At 38.5% G+C, this 19,659-nt stretch overlaps 1 protein-coding gene across 22 annotated transcripts in view; it reads left to right on the top strand.

The window, feature by feature from the left end:
• DST (dystonin) overlaps positions 1 to 19,659 on the top strand; it is a 333,803-nt gene that overhangs the window by 304,277 nt on the left and 9,867 nt on the right. For 20 of the 22 annotated variants that reach the window (XM_087945546.1, XM_087945452.1, XM_087945460.1 and 17 more), the window contains 9 exons: positions 2,348 to 2,491; positions 3,149 to 3,337; positions 6,898 to 7,027; positions 7,382 to 7,545; positions 8,495 to 8,657; positions 9,455 to 9,609; positions 9,743 to 9,817; positions 11,063 to 11,080; positions 16,635 to 16,752. In XM_087945546.1, the coding sequence (XP_087801672.1) occupies positions 2,348 to 2,491; positions 3,149 to 3,337; positions 6,898 to 7,027; positions 7,382 to 7,545; positions 8,495 to 8,657; positions 9,455 to 9,609; positions 9,743 to 9,817; positions 11,063 to 11,080; positions 16,635 to 16,752 (1,156 nt within the window). The remainder of the gene's footprint in view (positions 1 to 2,347; positions 2,492 to 3,148; positions 3,338 to 6,897; positions 7,028 to 7,381; positions 7,546 to 8,494; positions 8,658 to 9,454; positions 9,610 to 9,742; positions 9,818 to 11,062; positions 11,081 to 16,634; positions 16,753 to 19,659) is intronic. The other 2 variants (XM_087945608.1, XM_087945580.1) reach the window with 1 other exon arrangement.

Consider the following 19,659-nt stretch of genomic DNA (forward strand, 5'->3'; position numbering starts at 1 on the left):
TTTTGATAATACCGGAAACGTAAATTCAACTGGCATATCCTCAGTGTGCTATCACAAGTCCTTAATTATTTAATGGAGGTGTTGTTATTAGGCAGCAGCGCATTTTATCATTCTTACAGATAAAGTAAAGCTTGGAAGGGGCCATTGGTTCATTGATTCCAACTCCCTGCCCATTACAGGATTCTACTACCTCAGCATCCCCAACGAAAGGCCATTGAGCCCTTTATTGAAATACTTCCAGAGGCAGCTGCTTCACTGTTGATCAGGGAATTGTTAAATAGCTTTGATTGAGTGACTGAGTATTATCAAGGTGGTGTCAACTCCTAAATTTTTCTTCATGGTGATCTGTCTTTAGGCTTGTCCTTCAGGCATTCCACTCCTCAGCTTGCAATAGATTACCTTATGCCAACCGGCTTGAAATTTTGGACCTAGACAACTTAGAACTACGCCGTCTACAGTCTGACTAAAGCTTAGTACACAAAATTGTCTGCTACAATGTCCTCCCTGTCAAGGACTACTTCAGCTTCAACCACAATAACACACGGGCAAACAATAGATACAAACTCAAAGCAAACCGCTCCAAACTCGATTTCAGAAAATACAGCTTCAGCAACAGAGTGGTCAATGCCTGGAACTCACTACCTGACTCTGTTGTTAAATCCTCAAACCCCCAAAACTTTAACCTGAAACTGTCTACCGTGGACCTCACTCCATTCCTAAGAGGTCTGTAAGGGGGTGTGCATAAGCACACCAGTGTGCCTACTGTCCCTGTCCTACTGTTCCCATTTATCCATTTATTCGTACTCATTTATTATGTATATACTTATACCTGTTCATACTTACATGTTTATGTGTTATGTTCATACTTATACTTATTTTCTCATACATGCTTGACAAACTAAACTAAATAAAATAAAATATTGCAACCATGGTTAATCTTGCGGCAGTTGTCCTCTTTGGCTTTCTTGAGCATTGCAGCTCAAGCCCTCCTTTTTTTCCCCTGCTTCTTTTGGAAACCAGCTCATCAAAAGCAGGCGGATATTCTCAGGTTTCACCTTTCCAATCTTCTCCCACCAATCTTTCTTTCTTTCCAAGTATTCTTTTTGATCCGCCTCCTTTCCCATCTCCCAATGGGCTTATAGAAATGCCCCCCACTCTCGTGGCTCAAAGGTTTTAACCACTAAGGCAAAGATTGTGAGATTTCCTTTCTCCCTAAACAAATCTCGACTTTCCTGCCCATGACTTCCCAGCCATGCTGTCTTGTCCTTGAAAACATTATAAATTCTCCTGGTGCCTGGGACTTGTGCATTGGATGAATGAGGATTTGCCTAAATGCAGCATGTGCTGCAATGAATGCGGAAAAACTGAGGCCTGCCCTTGGATTTTATCCTAGGATACAGGAAGGTTCAGTAAAACAACTGTGTTACTTATGGAAGTATAATGCACGGATAACACTGCTTTTTAAAAGAGCAGCTGAAAAAAATTGTTCCATACCATTAAAATGCCAGTGGTATATGATTTTCTATGTTTTTCAAGCTGCAGCTAAAGGGAACTGGGTGATAGTCTATCTTAACCCTACTAGCCTCATGAGGATAAATCAGAAATTTTGTCTTGTCTCAGAACTTATTCTGACTGAAAAGGAATTCAAGACCTCACAACAATCACCCCTTGTGTTGTGCATTATAAGCATCTCTTCTCTGTGTTCTTTTCTGTCCAGTAGTAAGAAAATACTCCAAAAGGGCCCCCAAAGCCTGCAAGGTTAAACCTGTTTCTGCCATTATTTGTTTCTACAAAATAATGGCAGAAAATAAAGATACATTCTGTCCTGTTTACTCAAATTCTTAATGAGTATTTTAATAAAGTAGATAGTAACTACTTTATTATAGTATTTTAATAAAGTAGATAGTAACTAGCTGAAATTTGTTTTCCTGAATCATCAAGAACAAGAAGTAAGATCTGAATAGTATTGTATTATGAAGGGTGTGTCCCTTTTGAATGGCAGCATGCTCAAAGTACATAAGGATATATATCTTTCTTTAAGGTTGTAGCAATTATTAGTTTGTCCACTTTATTCCAATATTAATGATTTGCACACTGAAATATGTTCCTCGCTATTATTTGATTTTTTACTTCAGTTGTTTCATATCTGCAACGGTTCAACTCTTATTTCAGAACTTTTATTTTAGAATGTTGGACTGCTATTTCCTTCTGCACCTATTCTGCCAATGCTTCATGTGATTCAGTTTAACATTCACCTCTTTGACCTTGCCAGCAAAGTCTGAAATTACTTGAGTTTTCCCTTTGAATTGTTACCAACATCTTACGGAAATCACTGTTTCTGACTTAGGAATTCATGAAGAAACTGGATGAAAAAAAGTTTGGGCTAAGTAAAGCCACGGATATGGGAGAGGCCATCCTGGCTATTTGCCATCCAGATTCCATCACTACCATCAAGCACTGGATAACCATTATCCGAGCAAGATTTGAAGAGGTCAGTCCAATTCAAGCAGTCCTATGTGGTCACAGTCAAGTCAGTCCTTGACAGCCAGCAATTAGGAAGGCCATGTTTATGAGGACATGTTCCAACTGTTGAGAGCAAAATGTTTATCATACCCATGCTGTCTTGTATACGAGACCTTGCTTTAGACTTTTTTACGGTTATGTTAGGAGAAAGAAAGAAATTGAGTAGAACAGAAACATGTATCCATTTACATTTGTGTCAGTTTCTCGCCCCACCTCTTAGAAAATGGGATTTGAACTTAAATCATAGCTTTCAAACAGGAATGGACAACTCGAATATTTCCAAATATTGTTGCCCTCTAATCGGCACAGGAAATGCAGTTCTAACACTTAGAGGACTCTATGGTATTCATCCCTGCTTTAAATTGATGACACAACAGGAAACAATCATAAGTTATTTGCAATAATCACATTAAGTCATAGCTGAGCTTGTTTCTTGAGCAGCCAATGAAACATGTTATCTAAAGCACATGAAAGTTCCATTATAATTAAAAGTTATATAGTGACGGCCCCTTAAGAATTGCGAGGAGGGAGTGGAGGGCAAAAACCCTGGGTTAACTTTAGTGTGGATGAACAACAACAATAATATGGAAATCATATAACAGATTGCTGTTCCTCCTTTTTTAAGGTGGCAGCATGGGCAAAGCAACACCAGCAAAGATTGGCAGGGGCCCTCGCTGCTCTTATTGCTAACCAGGAGTTATTGGAAGCATTATTGTCCTGGCTGCAGTGGGCAGAGACAACGCTGACTGAAAAAGACAAAGAAGTCATTCCTCAGGAGATTGACGATGTCAAGGCGCTCATAGCAGAGCATCAGGTAAGAGAACCATGGCTCTCTCCCCAAGCTCTTTCCCAGCATGGGTATGGGTAACAAGCAGGCTAGAAATTTACAAAACTGAAAATCCTACATTGCTCACATATCTGACAAAAACATACACATTCCTTAAAGGTTGTGCATCTGTTTGTTGCACTGTGTGAGTTTCATGTGTAAAGCAAAGAGGTAGCACAGAGAACAAAAAAAGTTCTTAAAAATGACATTGGCAAGAAAACATGTCAGTAGCACATGACTCTTTCGAGCTTTGTGTCCTTGCAGAGGACAAACTAAGGCCAGTCTTTTAACAGTGCAGTAAGTTGTAGCTTGAGGGCCTAAAAGTCTTGGACGCAAAATAAAACAAAAATAATCCAGAATACGTGTGTGCTAAATTAGAGTGCCTTTGTTTCAAGCATGATGTTCTGTGCTGTGTCCTCAAACGGAGAGCATGTCCTTCCGTCATTTCAAAGAAAACTGCTTCTGCTAAGGGGAATAGTTTTAACAGAAGATAAGCAGCATTTCTTCTCTTGTCTGTAAACTGCCTAAGGTCTGCAGAAAGTTTCTTTTAAACAAGTCAGTCAGACCTCCAAAGGAGATTTTGAGGCCTGGGAACTAAAAGAAGAAACAAAAATGACTGTTTGGTAAATAAAACTGACTCATGCAAACATTAGGTTTGTCCTAAACGTATTTCTAAAAAATCTTTTTGTAATACCGTGTTTCTCCAACAATACGGCCTCCACCAATAGGAAGCCCCCGCATGATTTATTGGCATAAAATCAAATTAAGCCCCTCCCCCAAATTAAGGCCCATATTAAACATGCGGAATGGCGGGGGGAATGGCGGGGGGGCTTGCTGTTTGGAAGTACTTTGTTGCATGCCCGGATATGGTGCTGCCTGCGTTGGTGGAGCACTTCATATCGGACTCACCACACACGTTAATTTCCTTCATTTGCCGAGAAATGTTACAGCAGCTGCCCGCGGCTTGATGCACGTGCAGCCAGTCAGTCAGGCTCTTCCAAATCGGAGCCCTGAGGAGATATTTGCCAGGCGCTGCCTCCAGGGCCGTGGCAGGCAAGCCGCGGGTGTTTCCTGGTTCTCCCCAGCGCGCGGCTCTGCCACGGCCCTGGCGGATGAGCGGAGGGCCCGGGCGGGAGGCACTCGTTGCCTTGGTGACATTTCGGTGCCTCCGCCGCCTCCCTCACCCATCGCCCAAGGCAACGAGTGCCTCCCTGCCGGGCCCTCCGCTCATCCCGCCAGGGCCGTGGCAGAGCCGTGCAGCGCTGGGGAGAACCAGGAAACACCCGCGGCTTGCCTGCCACGGCCCTGGAGGCACTTCCTGTCAGCCTCGGCTAGAGAAAAGAGCCAGCTCGGAGCACGCCGGCCGCTTTCTCCCTCTCTCTATGTATGGCGAAGAGCTCGCCTCGCTCGGAGCGCTTTGGGAAGCACACGAGTTTTGCAGTCGGAGAGGGAGGACGCGGCGGCAACGGCAGGATGCTGCAAGTCAGGACCTTGCATTGAAGTAGCCCGGGGGCACGTAGCCACCTCCCTCCAGCCCACCTTGAGGATTTGCCTTTGTTGTTGAATTGAGAGGCGCTTTGTGGTCGCTTTTCTTTGCTCTTCAGGTGAATTATTTTAAAACCTCCGCTCATCCCGCCAGGGCGCGGCAGAGCCGTACGGGCTGGGCAGAACCAGGAAACACCCGCGGCTTGCTTTCCCGGCTCTGCTCAGCTCGCACAGCCCTGATAGGATGAGCGGAGGTTTTTAAAATAATTCACTTTACCATCGAAGGCAAAGGGAAGGCGGCCACAGGAGCGCCTGAAGCCAAATGTCTCCTCAGGGCCCGGTTGCAGGGAGGAGCCCTGACTGGCTGCACGTGGCTGCGCCAAACGCAGCGGCGTTGCTGTAACGCCACGGCAGCAAGGGGAAGGGAAATTAACGGTGGCGGAAGGTCTCCGAACATCCAAGCTGTCGCCGCCCGCCCACCCGAGGATGCAAAGGGGGGAATAAGTCACCCCGAAAAGACATCCTAGCCGTTTTTTCGGGGGTCAAAAAAAAATAAGGCCCGGCCTTATTATGTGAGAAACACGGTACAAGTTTCTCTCTGTTGGACAAAACATATTTTTCTGTCAGTTTAGGTGGTGGTACAAATATTTTATTTTCATATTAATTAGAAAGTTGATGGACTTTATTGTCATCCACTCACAGAAGAACAATTAGTCCCATTGTACTTAAGGGGTTAAAAAGTTTATAGTATAGGTAGTCCTCAATTTATAACCACAATTAAGCCCAAAATTTATATTGCTAAGTGAGAAATTCATTAAGTGAGGTTTGCCCCATTTTATGATTTTTCTTGCTACATTTATTAAATGAATCACTGCAGATGTTAAATTAGTGACACGGTTGTTAAATGAATCTGGTTTCCCCATTGACAGAATGTTGCAATATGATCACATGAATAGAATAGAATAGAATAGAATAGAATAGAATAGAATAGAATAGAATAGAATAGAATTCTTTATTGGCCAAGTGTGTTGGACACACAAGGAATTTGTCTTGGTGCAAATGCTCTCAGTATACATAAAAGAAAAGATACATTCATCGAGAGTCAAGAATCATAAGGTACAACACTTAATAATAGTCATAAGCAATCAAATAATACTAGGAAACAGTCAATATAAATCGTAAGGATACAAGCAACAAAGTTAAAGTCATACAGTCACAAGTGGGAGGGGATGGGTGATAAGGAGTGATGAGAAGATTAACAGTAATAGTAGTGCAGACTTTGTAAATAGTTGGACAGTGTTGAGGGAATTATTTGTTTAGCAGAGTGATGGCTTTTGGGAAAAAACTGTCCTTGTGTCTAGTTGTTCTGGTGTGCAGTGCTCTATAGCATTGTTTTGAGGGAAGGAGTTGAAACAGTTTATGGCCAGGGTGTGAGGGATCTGTAAATATTTTCACATCCCTCTTTTTGACTCATGCAGTATACAGGTCCTCGGTTGAAGGCAGGTGGGTAGTAATTGTTTTTTCTGCAGTCCTAATTATCTTCTGAAGTCTGTGTCTGTCCTGTTGGGTTGCAGAACCAAACCAGACAGTTATAGAGGTGCAGACGATAGACTCAATAATTCCTCTGTAGAACTGTATCAGCAGCTCCTTGGGCAGTTTGAGCTTTCTGAGTTGGCGCAGAAAGAACATTCTTTGTTGTGCTTTTTTGATGACTCCAGGACACTGTGGCCGTCATAAATATGAACCAGTTGTCAAGCACCCAAATGTAAATCACATGACCATGGGGATGCTGCAACAATCATAAGTGTGAAAATTGGTCATAAGTCCCTTTTTCCAGTTTCTTGGTAACTTTGAACCATCAGTAAACAAACTGTTGTAAGTCAAGGAGTACCTGAATTGATACAGACCTTGAAGTAAATACTGAAAAAGTTATGTGTGATGCATCTGCATTAAGTACATATGATAGGCCCAATAGACCACTGCACCAAAGCTGTTGTTTCACTGAGTATTTTTCAGGTTATTTGGATGCAATGTTAGTCAAAGTAATCACTGTTTAATTGCAGACATTCATGGAAGAAATGACCAGAAAACAGCCAGATGTAGATAAAATTACGAAGACACATAAAAGAAAAGCAGCTGAAACCAGCCCAATCCAATCTCATATTCCTGTATTGGATAAGGGAAGAGGAGGAAGTAAGTAATGTTCTATTGTGAGGCATTGAGAGTATCATATTTCAACATTTCTTGGCTATTTATAGATTGCAGCAGTAATTCACCATTGTTTTATCTCATAGAGTAGTTTTATGCTCTTTTTTGTCATTTAAAAAATGGCAAGAATAAATAATAGTTGACAATTTGTACTCCTATGGCCTCTTGTATCTGACTCATGCTATTTAGGTTTATAGCTGCCCTCCATAAACAGAACCAAAGTATTATTTGCAACCAAACAAGTATATATTCATATTATCTTTCTTCTAAATTGCTCGGAAAGGGGTAATTTTGATTCACAGTTTTTGATGCATATGCAATTCACTTTATGTTTAACAGGAAAATGTTCTCCAATCCCAAGCATATACCCTTCAGGTGCTCAGACCCAAATCGAGACAAAGAATCCACGGATTAACCTCTTGCTCAGCAAATGGCAACAAGTCTGGCTCCTGGCCCTGGAGAGACGAAGGAAACTTAATGACGCCTTAGACCGATTAGAAGAGGTTAGCAACAGTAGTTAAAACAGCCGCCCCAGGACCTTAAATAAAGTTCTTTTTCATGCACGAATGGCAGTGGCATTCCTTTTGGGCTGGGGGGGGACCACCGATTCATCATATCTGACACTCAGAGGGTATGTGGTTAGCTCTTGATCATCAGCACAGTTACTCTTCTGACTGTTTGGAGAGAAAGTACCTACCCATACATTGAGTACCCAGGGCGCTCCATGGAAGGACAGGACACCGATATGCTTCTGCCTGTACCAACAGGAAGATACAGACATGACACACATGACTGAGAAAATGGGATGTTACTACCAACTATGGATCAGCATTGCCTCTAAATGACATGGGTGGCATACAAATCTAAACAAATAATGATTGATTGATTGATCGAATTAATGAATTAATGTTTGTGTGCCACCAACTCATTTTCCATTCCCAGCAATCAAATAAGTTTTTACATCAAAAATAGGAACCAAAGGAACTGGAGAGTCACACATTGGTTTGTCAAATGGTAAAAAGCACCAATAGTCTCTTCAAAAGATAGTTTCCCACTCTATTAGTCAAAGTTTAGAGTTATTTTTCTTTTAGGAGCATTCATGATGAATGCTAATCACCTTTCTTTTAATAATTGGAAATAATTTTAAACCTTATTTTTAAATGACAGATGAAGTTAACTTCTGCAATTCTTCACGCTAAGTTGATATGTAGCTTTGGATCCACAAATGTAGTTGAACTGCAGTTTGAAGGCGCCTTCAGGCTCATACACCTTGGCCAAGGCCGCTGAGAGTCCAAGATCAGAGACCTAGGCAGGAAATAGAAAGGACTAGTTTGATTTTTCACATTACAGAGGAAACCAGTATTCACTTTTGTCCGGGATCTTAGCATCGTGGATATTGGGTACCATAAGCTAATTCATCTCTTAAATCATTTTCATGATTTGTTTTTCCAGCTGAGGGAATTTGCCAATTTTGATTTTGATATTTGGCGGAAGAAGTATATGCGATGGATGAACCACAAGAAATCTCGAGTAATGGACTTCTTTAGGAGGATAGATAAAGATCAGGATGGAAAGATAACAAGACAGGAATTTATTGATGGGATTCTCTCTTCAAGTAAGTTTTAAAACAAACCATTCTTGAAACTTCAGATTGCTTGTGAAGAAAAAGAATCTGAGAGAAAAGGGGGTAATAATACTTCTCAAATATCTGCATATAAGAGATATATTCTTAGTGACCAATAGATGGAATTAGATCTAATGGATATAACTAACCAGAGTCTAAATTGTTACAATCCAGTGAAGCATCAAGATAAATGTTTAGTGGAAAGAATGGTCAATCAGAGGAACTAATAACTTGTTATGATAATATGTGTTTCTTAAAGTATGGTCCAAAAAGTGTTCCCCCAAGACCCTCTCAGGGATCTGGGAAGTGAAAATTATTTACCTGCTATTGAAGATATTTGCAAAAATTTAAAACAATGTCACTGTTCTCATTTATTGTTGTTAAAACAGTTTTTTTGTGAAAAATATTTTATATTAATATATAATAGGTTCAATATTGTAATAGTTATATCATTCAGTAAATGTTCTGAATGAATTAATCATTTTTAATATTGATAAACATAACCCATATATACAAAGTTCTTTTGAGGGTCATCCTTAATTTTTAAAAATAAGAAAGGATTAAAACAAAATTAAGAAATACTGAGCCAGAAGATTGTTCAACTCTTGTTACATTCATTCAAAGAGTAGATAGCCATCTTTTCCAGATCCTCTAGTTTTGGCCTTCCCACATCAAACAGAAAAATAGATTAGAAAGCCTGCAAAATTCTCTTTAATTCTATGATTTTAGAAGTAATCTGTTCTTAAAACTTTGTAATTCTAATGTTTAGTATTACTTCTTTTCCATAGAATTTCCTACAAGTCGCCTGGAAATGAGTGCGGTAGCAGACATTTTTGACAGAGATGGCGATGGCTATATTGACTATTATGAATTTGTAGCAGCACTTCATCCAAACAAGGATGCATACAAACCTCTGACAGATGCAGACAAAATTGAAGATGAGGTATTCTTCTATTCACCTCTTATTATGAGCATTTTCCATTAGCACTGCATAATGATCGTCATACTTACAATTTACCAATGATACAGAATGGTTGAAAAATCTAATACAGTGGTTCTGATTATCATATTGACAGGTGACAAGACAAGTAGCAAAATGTAAATGTGCAAAGCGGTTCCAGGTGGAGCAGATTGGCGAAAATAAGTACAGAGTAAGTCTAAAAAATACATTCATGTCATCTATTGATTTATACCTAGCTACTCTGAAAAGAACCAGAAGACCTGAATTATTAAACTAAATTTAGACTCTGAATTCTGTGAATTTTCTTAAAGTGTTAAAACCTATTTCAAATTTTACTTAACAGTCAATTAAAATAATAGTCACAACATAGACAAAGTAATAGAAAATGAAGAAGCTAAATGCGCTGGGACTTTAGAATTGAAGCAGACAAACATTTTCCACACAACACTTAATAATTGTTGATAAGAAAGACAAAGAAGTTTGAATAGTGGATGCTTCAGGATTTGGAGACAACAGGATAGAAGAGAAAAAAACTGGAGAAAATCACGAAATACAAAGACCTGCAAATAGAAGTTTAGAACAACTGTGAAAGGAAGCCAAGATAGTACCAATAGTAATAGGCACTTTGAGTCCAATTCCCAGAACATCTGGAGCTTCAGTGGCATTGACAAAATCACCACCAAACAGTTGCAAAAGGCAGCTTTTACCTTTAATATTATTACTAAACAATATCTGCTTGTCTCAGGTCTTTGATTCATTAAGTGGATAAAAATGTCAAATCCAGTCTAAACAGCGATTAACTGTGCAACTACCCTAATTCCTATTGATGCTCATTTGAAATTATTATATATGGTGATTATTTGCACATGCATGGGATTTAGGTTGTGTGTGCGAAACCATTCCCCCCTGCTACTGAAACTACCACTAGCAGTCAGCAGAACCAAGAAGATTGGCAATCCCTGTGTTATGTAATACTTATATAATATCATGCCACCAATATTCAAGATCTTTTATTTTACTATTCATTAACATTTAAATAGTGTACTTCCCAACTGAATTAGAATTCAGAGTTATTGAATAATATATCTCATGATCATCCTGTTTTCGTAAAAAGCATATGTCCCAGTTTTATTAGTTAGGAAATGTGTTGCACATCTTTGAGGGGTGGGGGGAGTCTTAAACAGATATGAAGGAAAAATTTGTCAAATGGCAGAAGATATTTGATCAAAATCATGCAAGGAAGTAACAGATAAATTAGAATTCCATTCCCCATCATTTACAGTCCAAGCATTTAATGTTACCTGTACACATGTAAAGTATATATTATATCAAGCTATTTGGAATACGTATGCACTTTCATAGTGTGTTCTAGATTCATGACACCATTTCCTGTTAAACTAATTGTGTTTTTTCCCCATTTTCCATCTCTTGTCAGTTCTTCCTGGGAAATCAGGTATAAACAGTACATGGAGTTCTTCTAGTATTTTTTTAATACATTATCATTTCAGCTTGCAGTGATTTGTCCTCCCACTTCCTTTCACCCTGAGCTAATTTCTTGTTTGCTCAACTTTGGTGCCTTAACAGGTGTCTTTACACTGAGAATTGCCTCTTTGCCTGTCGCTGCCTCATAATTAAGATTACTTTAAGGGAACCAGATAATAGTGCCAAATGCTGTTCGAGGTGCAAATGCTTTCAGATACTTTCTCTGTAATTTGCACTTGAAAACTGTAGTTAAGATTGTGCTATGATTGCTGTATGGAATGGCTTTTAGGTTTCCATGCTGCATCCCACTGTCAGGTAATTTACATTACACATTTTTTTAAACTACTAGGAAAAGGGTACTCTGAAACAAACCAATAGCATTCAACCAAGCACCTTTCAGACTGTATCCATCAAAAAGGGAATTTTGTTTATTTTGTTCAATATACCTTGTTACTCTGCTTACTTTTTTAGCAGAGCAATATTATATCATTCAAAACAAGAAAAAAATTAACATTTGGGGGCAAGCAGGTTTCATTTGGTGGAAAGTGACCTCAGCTTTCAGTCAGGATTTAACGTATAATGAGTGAACATGGATTCCACTAAGTTTGAAATTTGCACTGATGCCAGGCACAGAAGATCTTCAATTCTTTTTAAAGTCCATCTTCCTATGATTCTTTTTATAAAGTTATATGTATTAAAAAGGAATTTTGATAAATAAAGATAACACAATGTTATCATTATAAAACTATGTCTTTAATAATGGACATTGCTTTGGCTTTATATAAAACAGTATTAATAAAATTCTGAGATAGGATTTCCCATCTACTCCTAAACCATGGAGCTCACTCAGTATTTGAGGCCAATCAGACACACTCTCAGTTAAATCTATGCTTAGACAGTTGTTATGATGAGGATTAAGTGAAGAGTATTGTCAGATATACTGTCTTGAATGTTTAATAGAAACGATAGAATATAAGATGGTGTAAAACTAATCAAATTCTTGAAGGAATTGGTGCTTCTGGAGAGAGATAGAGACAGATAAGAGCTGCAATAGCTGGGCATCCTTAAATATAGTAGACTTATTTACCCATTTTTGGTTTTTTTTTACATTTTTGAAAGGCATGTTCAGGAATATTAAGTATCTAGATACAGGACTGTAATAATGTAGATATTTTAGCCACTCCAAATAATTATGACAGGTTGCGCTTGTAAGGATTTTGGAAAAACACAACTAGAGGAAAGGATAAGTTTCCCAAAGAATACTGCAAAAAAGGAGACGCCTCAAACAACTTCCTAAGTTTGATTGGTTGGAAATGAAATGAAATTGTGTCAGGTTCCCCTGCTAGAGCCTCTGGACATTGAAACGTGAATATTACAGCTTGGAACCAAGGTAGAATTCTCAAAAAAAGAGTCTAGGAAGCAGGAAGAGATATTCTTTCCTGACTCATCTATGTGGTCATAACTTCCCACTCTGCTTTAGGAAAATAACTACAGTCAGCATTTGGATGAAGTTGTGGCTGTAGGAGAGCCTGGGTGAATGTCTCATGTTATCGTTCCAATTTCTCTGGCTAATTTCTTCCCAGAACTATTTAAGCAAAGTCCATTTTCCAAAGGACTCTCATGAAAAACAGTTGCTACAGCATAAAACCTTATAAGAAGAAAGGAAAAAGTCTTCATAGCTATGTTTATTTCCATAATTTCACACAGTGCACATTCCAAACTAGCATTTTTGCATACTTCTAAAATAAAAGTTTTGTTCCTGGCGTAGTGAGCTTTATCTGCTTTACTGTTATTTGGTTCCTAAGAAGTAATATGCTTTCCCCCTTGCTTAAGCTATTAAAGTTATATTAAAAAGTAAGCTCGCTTGTATGATTTAGCAGTGGAAGTTTTACTAGACAAACAACGTTTGCTTCAATTTTGAAAGATAATATTTGGCTTCTTGTTCCAGTTGGACTTTTGGGGATACGTGCCCTCATGAAAGATCAGGCATTAAATATTAGAGAAGTTCTGAATTCTTCTCATAGCAGAAACTAATGGTAAAATGATTTGCAGCACAAGCCACTAGGGTAGATCATACAAAAGTTTTTTTAGGCAGTGATTGGGATGAAAGTGTTTAAACCTAATGAATTTCATTATACATTTAATGAAAAGTTAACTAGTTGTGGTTTCCTGGGCCTTTTCTTCCTGGTCTTGTCTGTGCTCTCACCTAGTTGTTGTAATGATCTGGAGTGCAAATGTGCTGCAGAGCAACATGAAGGGAGAGAATAATAATCAGAGGAAATAAAAAGGGAAGTATGTTCTTCTTCTAGCAGGGAGCTTAAAAGTACAGTACACACCTCTAGATTGCAACAGCCTTTTTGGCTTTACAATGCTCATTCTGTGTTCCCATAACATGAAGGTCTGCGCTTGGCCATTATGATCCCAAAACAACAAAACAGTGCAAACTTTGTCCTTTTGCCTATTTGCCCAATACAAATAATCCTACATTAGCTTCACGTCATGAGGTGTTCCTGCAGCTCTTTTTTTTGTTGTTGTTAATTTTCTTTCCTGATGTGCTGTAATAAATCAGAAGCCTCAGATTCTCTGTTGAGTCTCAACCAGGAGACTATTAAGATTCTGAATAACGAGTTCAGTTAAGTTGGCTTTCTGCCATGTTCCAGATCTGCTAACCATTGTTTCCTTGTTTGGACATGATAAGAAACTCTTCTTTATTACAGCAGGCCAAGAAATAAAGGAGCTGTGTAAAAACTAGAATCAAACAATAGATAAAACTTCTGTAGCTCAAAGATTATCTATACATGCTTAAACAATCATGTAAGTTTCATGATTACTTAGATAAGGGATGAAGAAAAATCATTTTTGTTTCATTTTAATATTATATCTAAGCACACTTTTCTAAACAGATTGTGAACGGCCATGAGCAGTGCCTTTTGTTCTAGGAACAGGCATGATTGGTAGACAATGCATTATCAGGGCAAGGGGGATTCTACCAGTTCAGCCTGGTTCTATAGAACCGATAGCTCCAAAGAGCAGCTGACACCGAACAGGTTTGCTCGGAAGATCTTCTTTGCTTTGATTGTGCCCACCTGCCCACCCAGGTTCTAGGCTGTCCTTTATTCCCTGCTAAAGCAACCTAAGTTGCTTAGCGTGGCAACAGCAGGAAAAGGTTATTGTTTGCAGGAGAAGTTGATTTACAAGTACTGCACACACGCGCAAGGCATGTGCTCACCGAACCAGTTGTTACGCCGGTAGGATCCCACCCCTGGGCAAGGGCCCTCTTAGCCATAGCTGTCACCTGCTCTTTGAACTGTGGTTACAAGTCCAGGAGGACTTCCAAAATTGCACCCAGGTTCCATCTAGCGTAGTGCAACCCCATCCAAAACAAGCGATAGAAGTTTCCCATAACCAGAAGGGCTAAAACTCAAGGCCACTGAGACTTACTACACCTGATGCCTATTGTTCCCCATCCAGACACCCACAGCCTCTAGACATTGAGACAGGGCTCCATGGTATCCCTTGGATAGTCCTGCATGGAGCTGCAAAGCTGAGTATTTGCAGAATACTGATATCTCACCTGGAACTGTTGGGTGACCTCATCCAGTGGCTTCATGTAGATGTAAAACATGAGAGGGCTGAGCCCTGTGGCACTCCACAAGCTGGGAACCATGGGCTGGACTTCTCCCCCCACCCAACCCCTGGAACTGATCATGGCCAGTGGTATTAAAGGCTGCTAAGAGGTTAAAACTAAATAAAGGCAGAAGCTATCTTATCTAGTCTGAGTAGTAATTAACATAACATAATACTAGGAAAATTCATGGCAAATAAATATATAAACTAGAAATTACATACAAAATACTGTGTGTATATATATATGTGTGTGTGTGTGTGAAGTTTTTGCGGGTACTTACATGAATGGTATTCGGCTTTGTTCGGGTATTATAGTTGTGCTTTTAAAGTTGTAGCAACGTTTCGGCAGAATCTCACCTGCCATCATCAGGTTTCTGTATTGTGTTCGTAAACTATAATGACGTGGGAAAATACCCAAACAAAGCTAAATACCATATATATATATATATATATATATATATATATATATATATATATATATATATATATATATATATATATATATATATATAGTACATGTATATATATATACATACACACGCATAGATACACATACATACATACATAATTTTTTCTTTTTCAGTACATTTCATATATGTATAAAAAAATGTACTGAAAAAGAAAAATAATAATAAGCATTTGAATGTGGTTTTTTTAAAAAGTACTTGCAGAAATAATACAAATCAAATTGAAAAAATGAGAAATTGAATAAAATTAAAATAGATACTTATCAATCATTATTTTTAATTTTTAAAACTTCATAAATTATTTGCTTTGGTTTTTTCACATCTTAATAGCCATTTGTTTTTGTACAGTTATTAAAGGATTGTACTATATTCTTCAATACTTAGAAGGAGTGCTTCTGACCACCAGTGAGGATTATTAGAAACATAATTTTTCCATCCACAGTGTTTTCCACACCTGCATTCTGGGAGTTGTAATCCTAACACTTCTGCAGTCCATCAGACTGGAGAGGTTTCCATTTTGATCTTTGAGGACACCAACTCTTTGTCTTCATGGTTATTTTACTGCTTTGCTTGTCTGCTTAGTTTACATTAATACTAAGAGGCCTGCAAGACCAGTAGCAAAACTAGTAATGCTTTTGTGGTTGGTGTTGAAAAAGGAACCTCTCAAGGAGTTGCTGAGGAATGGTAGGTATGCAATAGGTTTTATTGGACCTTTAATGATTAAAAAAAAAGAATTGAAAGATAAATTCAATTCAATTAACTAAAATAGTAGCAGTATATGTGATCAGAATATAGTGATGTAAATAGTATGTAGCAGAAGAAAGAAATCACTGCTTACCTCCCAGATATGAGAATATCTAGAAAAGAAGAAAAGGTAACTGAATCATACCATGCAATACACTGGATATACAAAGGGGAAGTTTTCCTGAAAGCAAGAAAGTGAAAGGAGCTTCATGTCATAATTAAAATTACTTTTCTTCTTTCCCAGGATAAAACTTTAGAGTTCTCTCCATTTTATGAAACCCATAGTGTGTTTTTTTTAATTATTTCTGCAAGGAAAGCTCAGAGAGGGTTTTTATAATGAAGGAACAAGTTGTCTGATGTAAGAACTTTATACTTTCTCTTAGTATTTTTTTTCTACTACTTCATGATTTTTGCCAATTTTGTGAAAAATGAAACCAGCATTTGATCTTTATGTTCTGCTTTTACCTTCCTCCACCCCAAACTCATTGCTAGCTGGTGGATTAATAAATTCAGTTTGACCACAGCTTTGATCATCATATGCTTAATGAAAATGTCTTTGGCAATTTTTCTACTAATGATTTAAAATAATCTATCTGTGGCTAATTTTAACCTACTTAGCCTGGAGAAGTACATTGCCGTTTAGAATATATAGGAAAGCTTTAGCTTATTTTCCTTTCTTCGGCACAGTTTGGTGATTCCCAGCAGCTTCGTCTTGTCCGTATCCTGCGAAGCACCGTTATGGTTCGTGTTGGAGGTGGTTGGATGGCACTAGATGAGTTCTTAGTGAAAAATGATCCCTGCAGAGGTATGTAAGAAAATAGCTTGGACGTCACACTCATTAACTGTGTCTATAACTGCCACCATTGTTTAATGGGAGGAAGGAAATGTCATCTGTATCAATTCCATAAGCTTAACTCAATCTTAATTTACTTACAATGGTATACTTTTATGCATATTCATTTGCAAAAGCACTGCATACCGAAAAAACCAGGGCAGAGGTGAGCAGACACAAATGGTCTTCAAATGTTTTGGATTTCAATTTCTGCAATGCAGATAACACAGATAATGGCAAGGAATGATGGGCATGGCATTTTAAAGACTTAGAAGCCTTCCGTTGGCTGAAATTTCACTTACGTGCTGAGAAAACTGAACAAGATACAGGTAGTCTTCTACTTACAACCATTCATTTAGTGACTGTTCAGAGTTACAACGGCGCTCAAAAATGTGACTTTCAAGCAGTTCGTGCATTTATAACTGTTGCAACATCCCCATGGACACAGGATCAAAAGTTGGGCACCTGCGGACCAGCATGTATTTATGAAGAAAGTAGCAGTAACCGCCCATTTGTGACAGCAAAATCAATAGGGAAAGCTGGATTCGCTTAATGACTGTATGATTCACTTAACAATGGCATGCTTTGCTTAACAACCATGACAAAAAGATTCATACAATCAGGCATGACTCACCAACTTCCTTGCTTTAGCAATGGGAATTATGGTCTCAATTGCGGTCAGACTACCTGTACTGCAAACATATGTACAGTAAAGGAAGAAAGCTGTTACCCTACTTCCCCCTTTCTCCTTCCTAAGAATCTAATTTGACCTTAGAGGTGGGGAGGAGCAGGGAAGATGCCGGAACCAACCATGAGGTTCTGTCAGGAATAGCTCGTGTTAATAGCTAGCCATTCTAATGAAGTTCTCATAGAGCTGTCTCCTGCCTGGAGGTGGGGATGTGTCAAAGCAGTCCAGAACACCAGTTAGTGTGCTGCTATAGGAAGCAAGATTTCACACACTCATACATACACACACACACTTATATACAGGTAGTTCTCAACCTATAATCACAATTGAGGTAAGTGACTTTTTGCTAAGTGAGAAAGTTAAGTTGAATTTTGCCCCATTTTACGGTCTTTTTTGCCACCAGTTGTTAAACGAGTCACTGCAGCTATTAAGTTAGTAACACTGTTGTTACATGAATCTGGCTTCTTCACTGATTTCTGGCTTGTGAGAAGGTTGCAAAATCTGATCACATGACCCGGGGACACTGCAACCATCATAACTATGAGTCAGTTGCCAAGCACCTGAGTTTTGATCACGTGACCAAGGGGAGGCTGCAATGATCGCAAGGGTGAAAAACAGTCCTAGGTCACTTTTTTCAGTGCTGTTGTAACTTCAAACCGTTGTAAGTCGAGGACTACCTGTATTTCAGTACTGGGAGAAATGTGAGTGTTCGCCTCAGTCTTCCGCCCCTTATTGGTGAGACTGGGAAAGCTGACAGACCAATTCATCTCCTTTCTCGGTGAGTTGCAAAAAATGATTTTCACGCTGCATTTAATGGGATTAATCCCTCCCATGTATACCCAACAGGGATTGGTACTGATTGTGGTGTGAGTCTAATTCTTGGTGCAAAGTAAAGGCCTCTCAGAATAGTCTTCATTTGCCAAGGGTAATGAGTTCAGATTGGGTATCAGATTGCTCTTCCCTTCAACTATTTCTTCTTCCTTGAAAGAAAAAGACTCTACAGCTTAGTTTCCCCCCTCCATTTTAATTCAGGCTGTAATATACCTGAAGTAATTAAGGATGGTTTCTAACAGTTGCAGTTCTAAAAAGAATCACTCTGGAAGAAGACAGATGACAATAATAAGTACTCTTGTCCTGCTACCTAATTAACAAGAAAAAATTGCTAATTGTTCACTTTAGGGGTAGTATTATAAAACTTTGATTTTAAGATTACAAATGTCAGCTTTTTAAAATGTTTCGGTCTGAATGGGGTCGATTTAACTGAATATCTTGATGATGCAATTTTTTTTAAAAAAAAATCTTTGTTTGCTTCTGTGACTGGTGCTAGCAAGAAAAATGAATTCAGTCTGTATTTGGGGAAATAAGAGATGTTAGAAAAGCGAATAGCTGACACAGATGCGATGATTTGCATTTTTCTTTTCTTTCTTTTCTCTGGTCTTTGATTGCCCTGCCACCCTCTTTATTCAACAAATATCAGTAGTAGTTTCTGATGTGTTATACTGAGGCAGAACCACGTGGCACATAAACAGACCCTATAGTCCAAGCATGAATGGGTGAGCAGGCCCTTTGAAGATTTTGCAAGTTTATTTTTCTGAATTCACACAATAAGCAGAAGAGGAAGAAAAGATCTCATATTTGTTGATGGTACTAAAATGGGATGCTGATAGTACTAAGATGGTACATTTAGAATTCTTATCTTGGTAGATACAAGAATCTTTGGGACTTGTTTGGCCTTTGGTTTTCAATATTTTCAGTTTGCAGAGAAGATTTCTTTCTCCCAGTGTGTAAGGCTTTACCTGCTTAGCCTGGCAGGAAAATACGAATGTCCATAAGCAATGGTAACTCAATTGTAGCTATTTATTTATTACTGAGAATAATATAGGATTATTTTTTATCTGAGATCAGAAAAGATATTGAATGTTAAGATGGGATGTGGAAAATAGTGTTTACATTTATCTGTATCATAGGCTCCTTCTGCCAGAGTTAGAAGTACTATAAGTTCAGGCAAAAGTCTTTTAAAACATGAATATTTTACTTTATTTATCAAATTTATACACCTCCCATCTCACTATCCAGTTGACTCTGGGCAGTTTAGAAATGAAAGACACGTACAAAGACACAGTTTAAAAAATAGTGTCAAAAGCAGCAAGGTAAAAAGGCCACCAACCTCACTCAAGATTGCCTGCTGCTCT

Source organism: Notechis scutatus, chromosome 1 (assembly GCF_049901735.1).
Source record: "Notechis scutatus isolate UNSWTSFEM ecotype Mainland chromosome 1, rNotScu1.2, whole genome shotgun sequence".
Lineage (NCBI taxonomy): Eukaryota > Metazoa > Chordata > Lepidosauria > Squamata > Elapidae > Notechis > Notechis scutatus.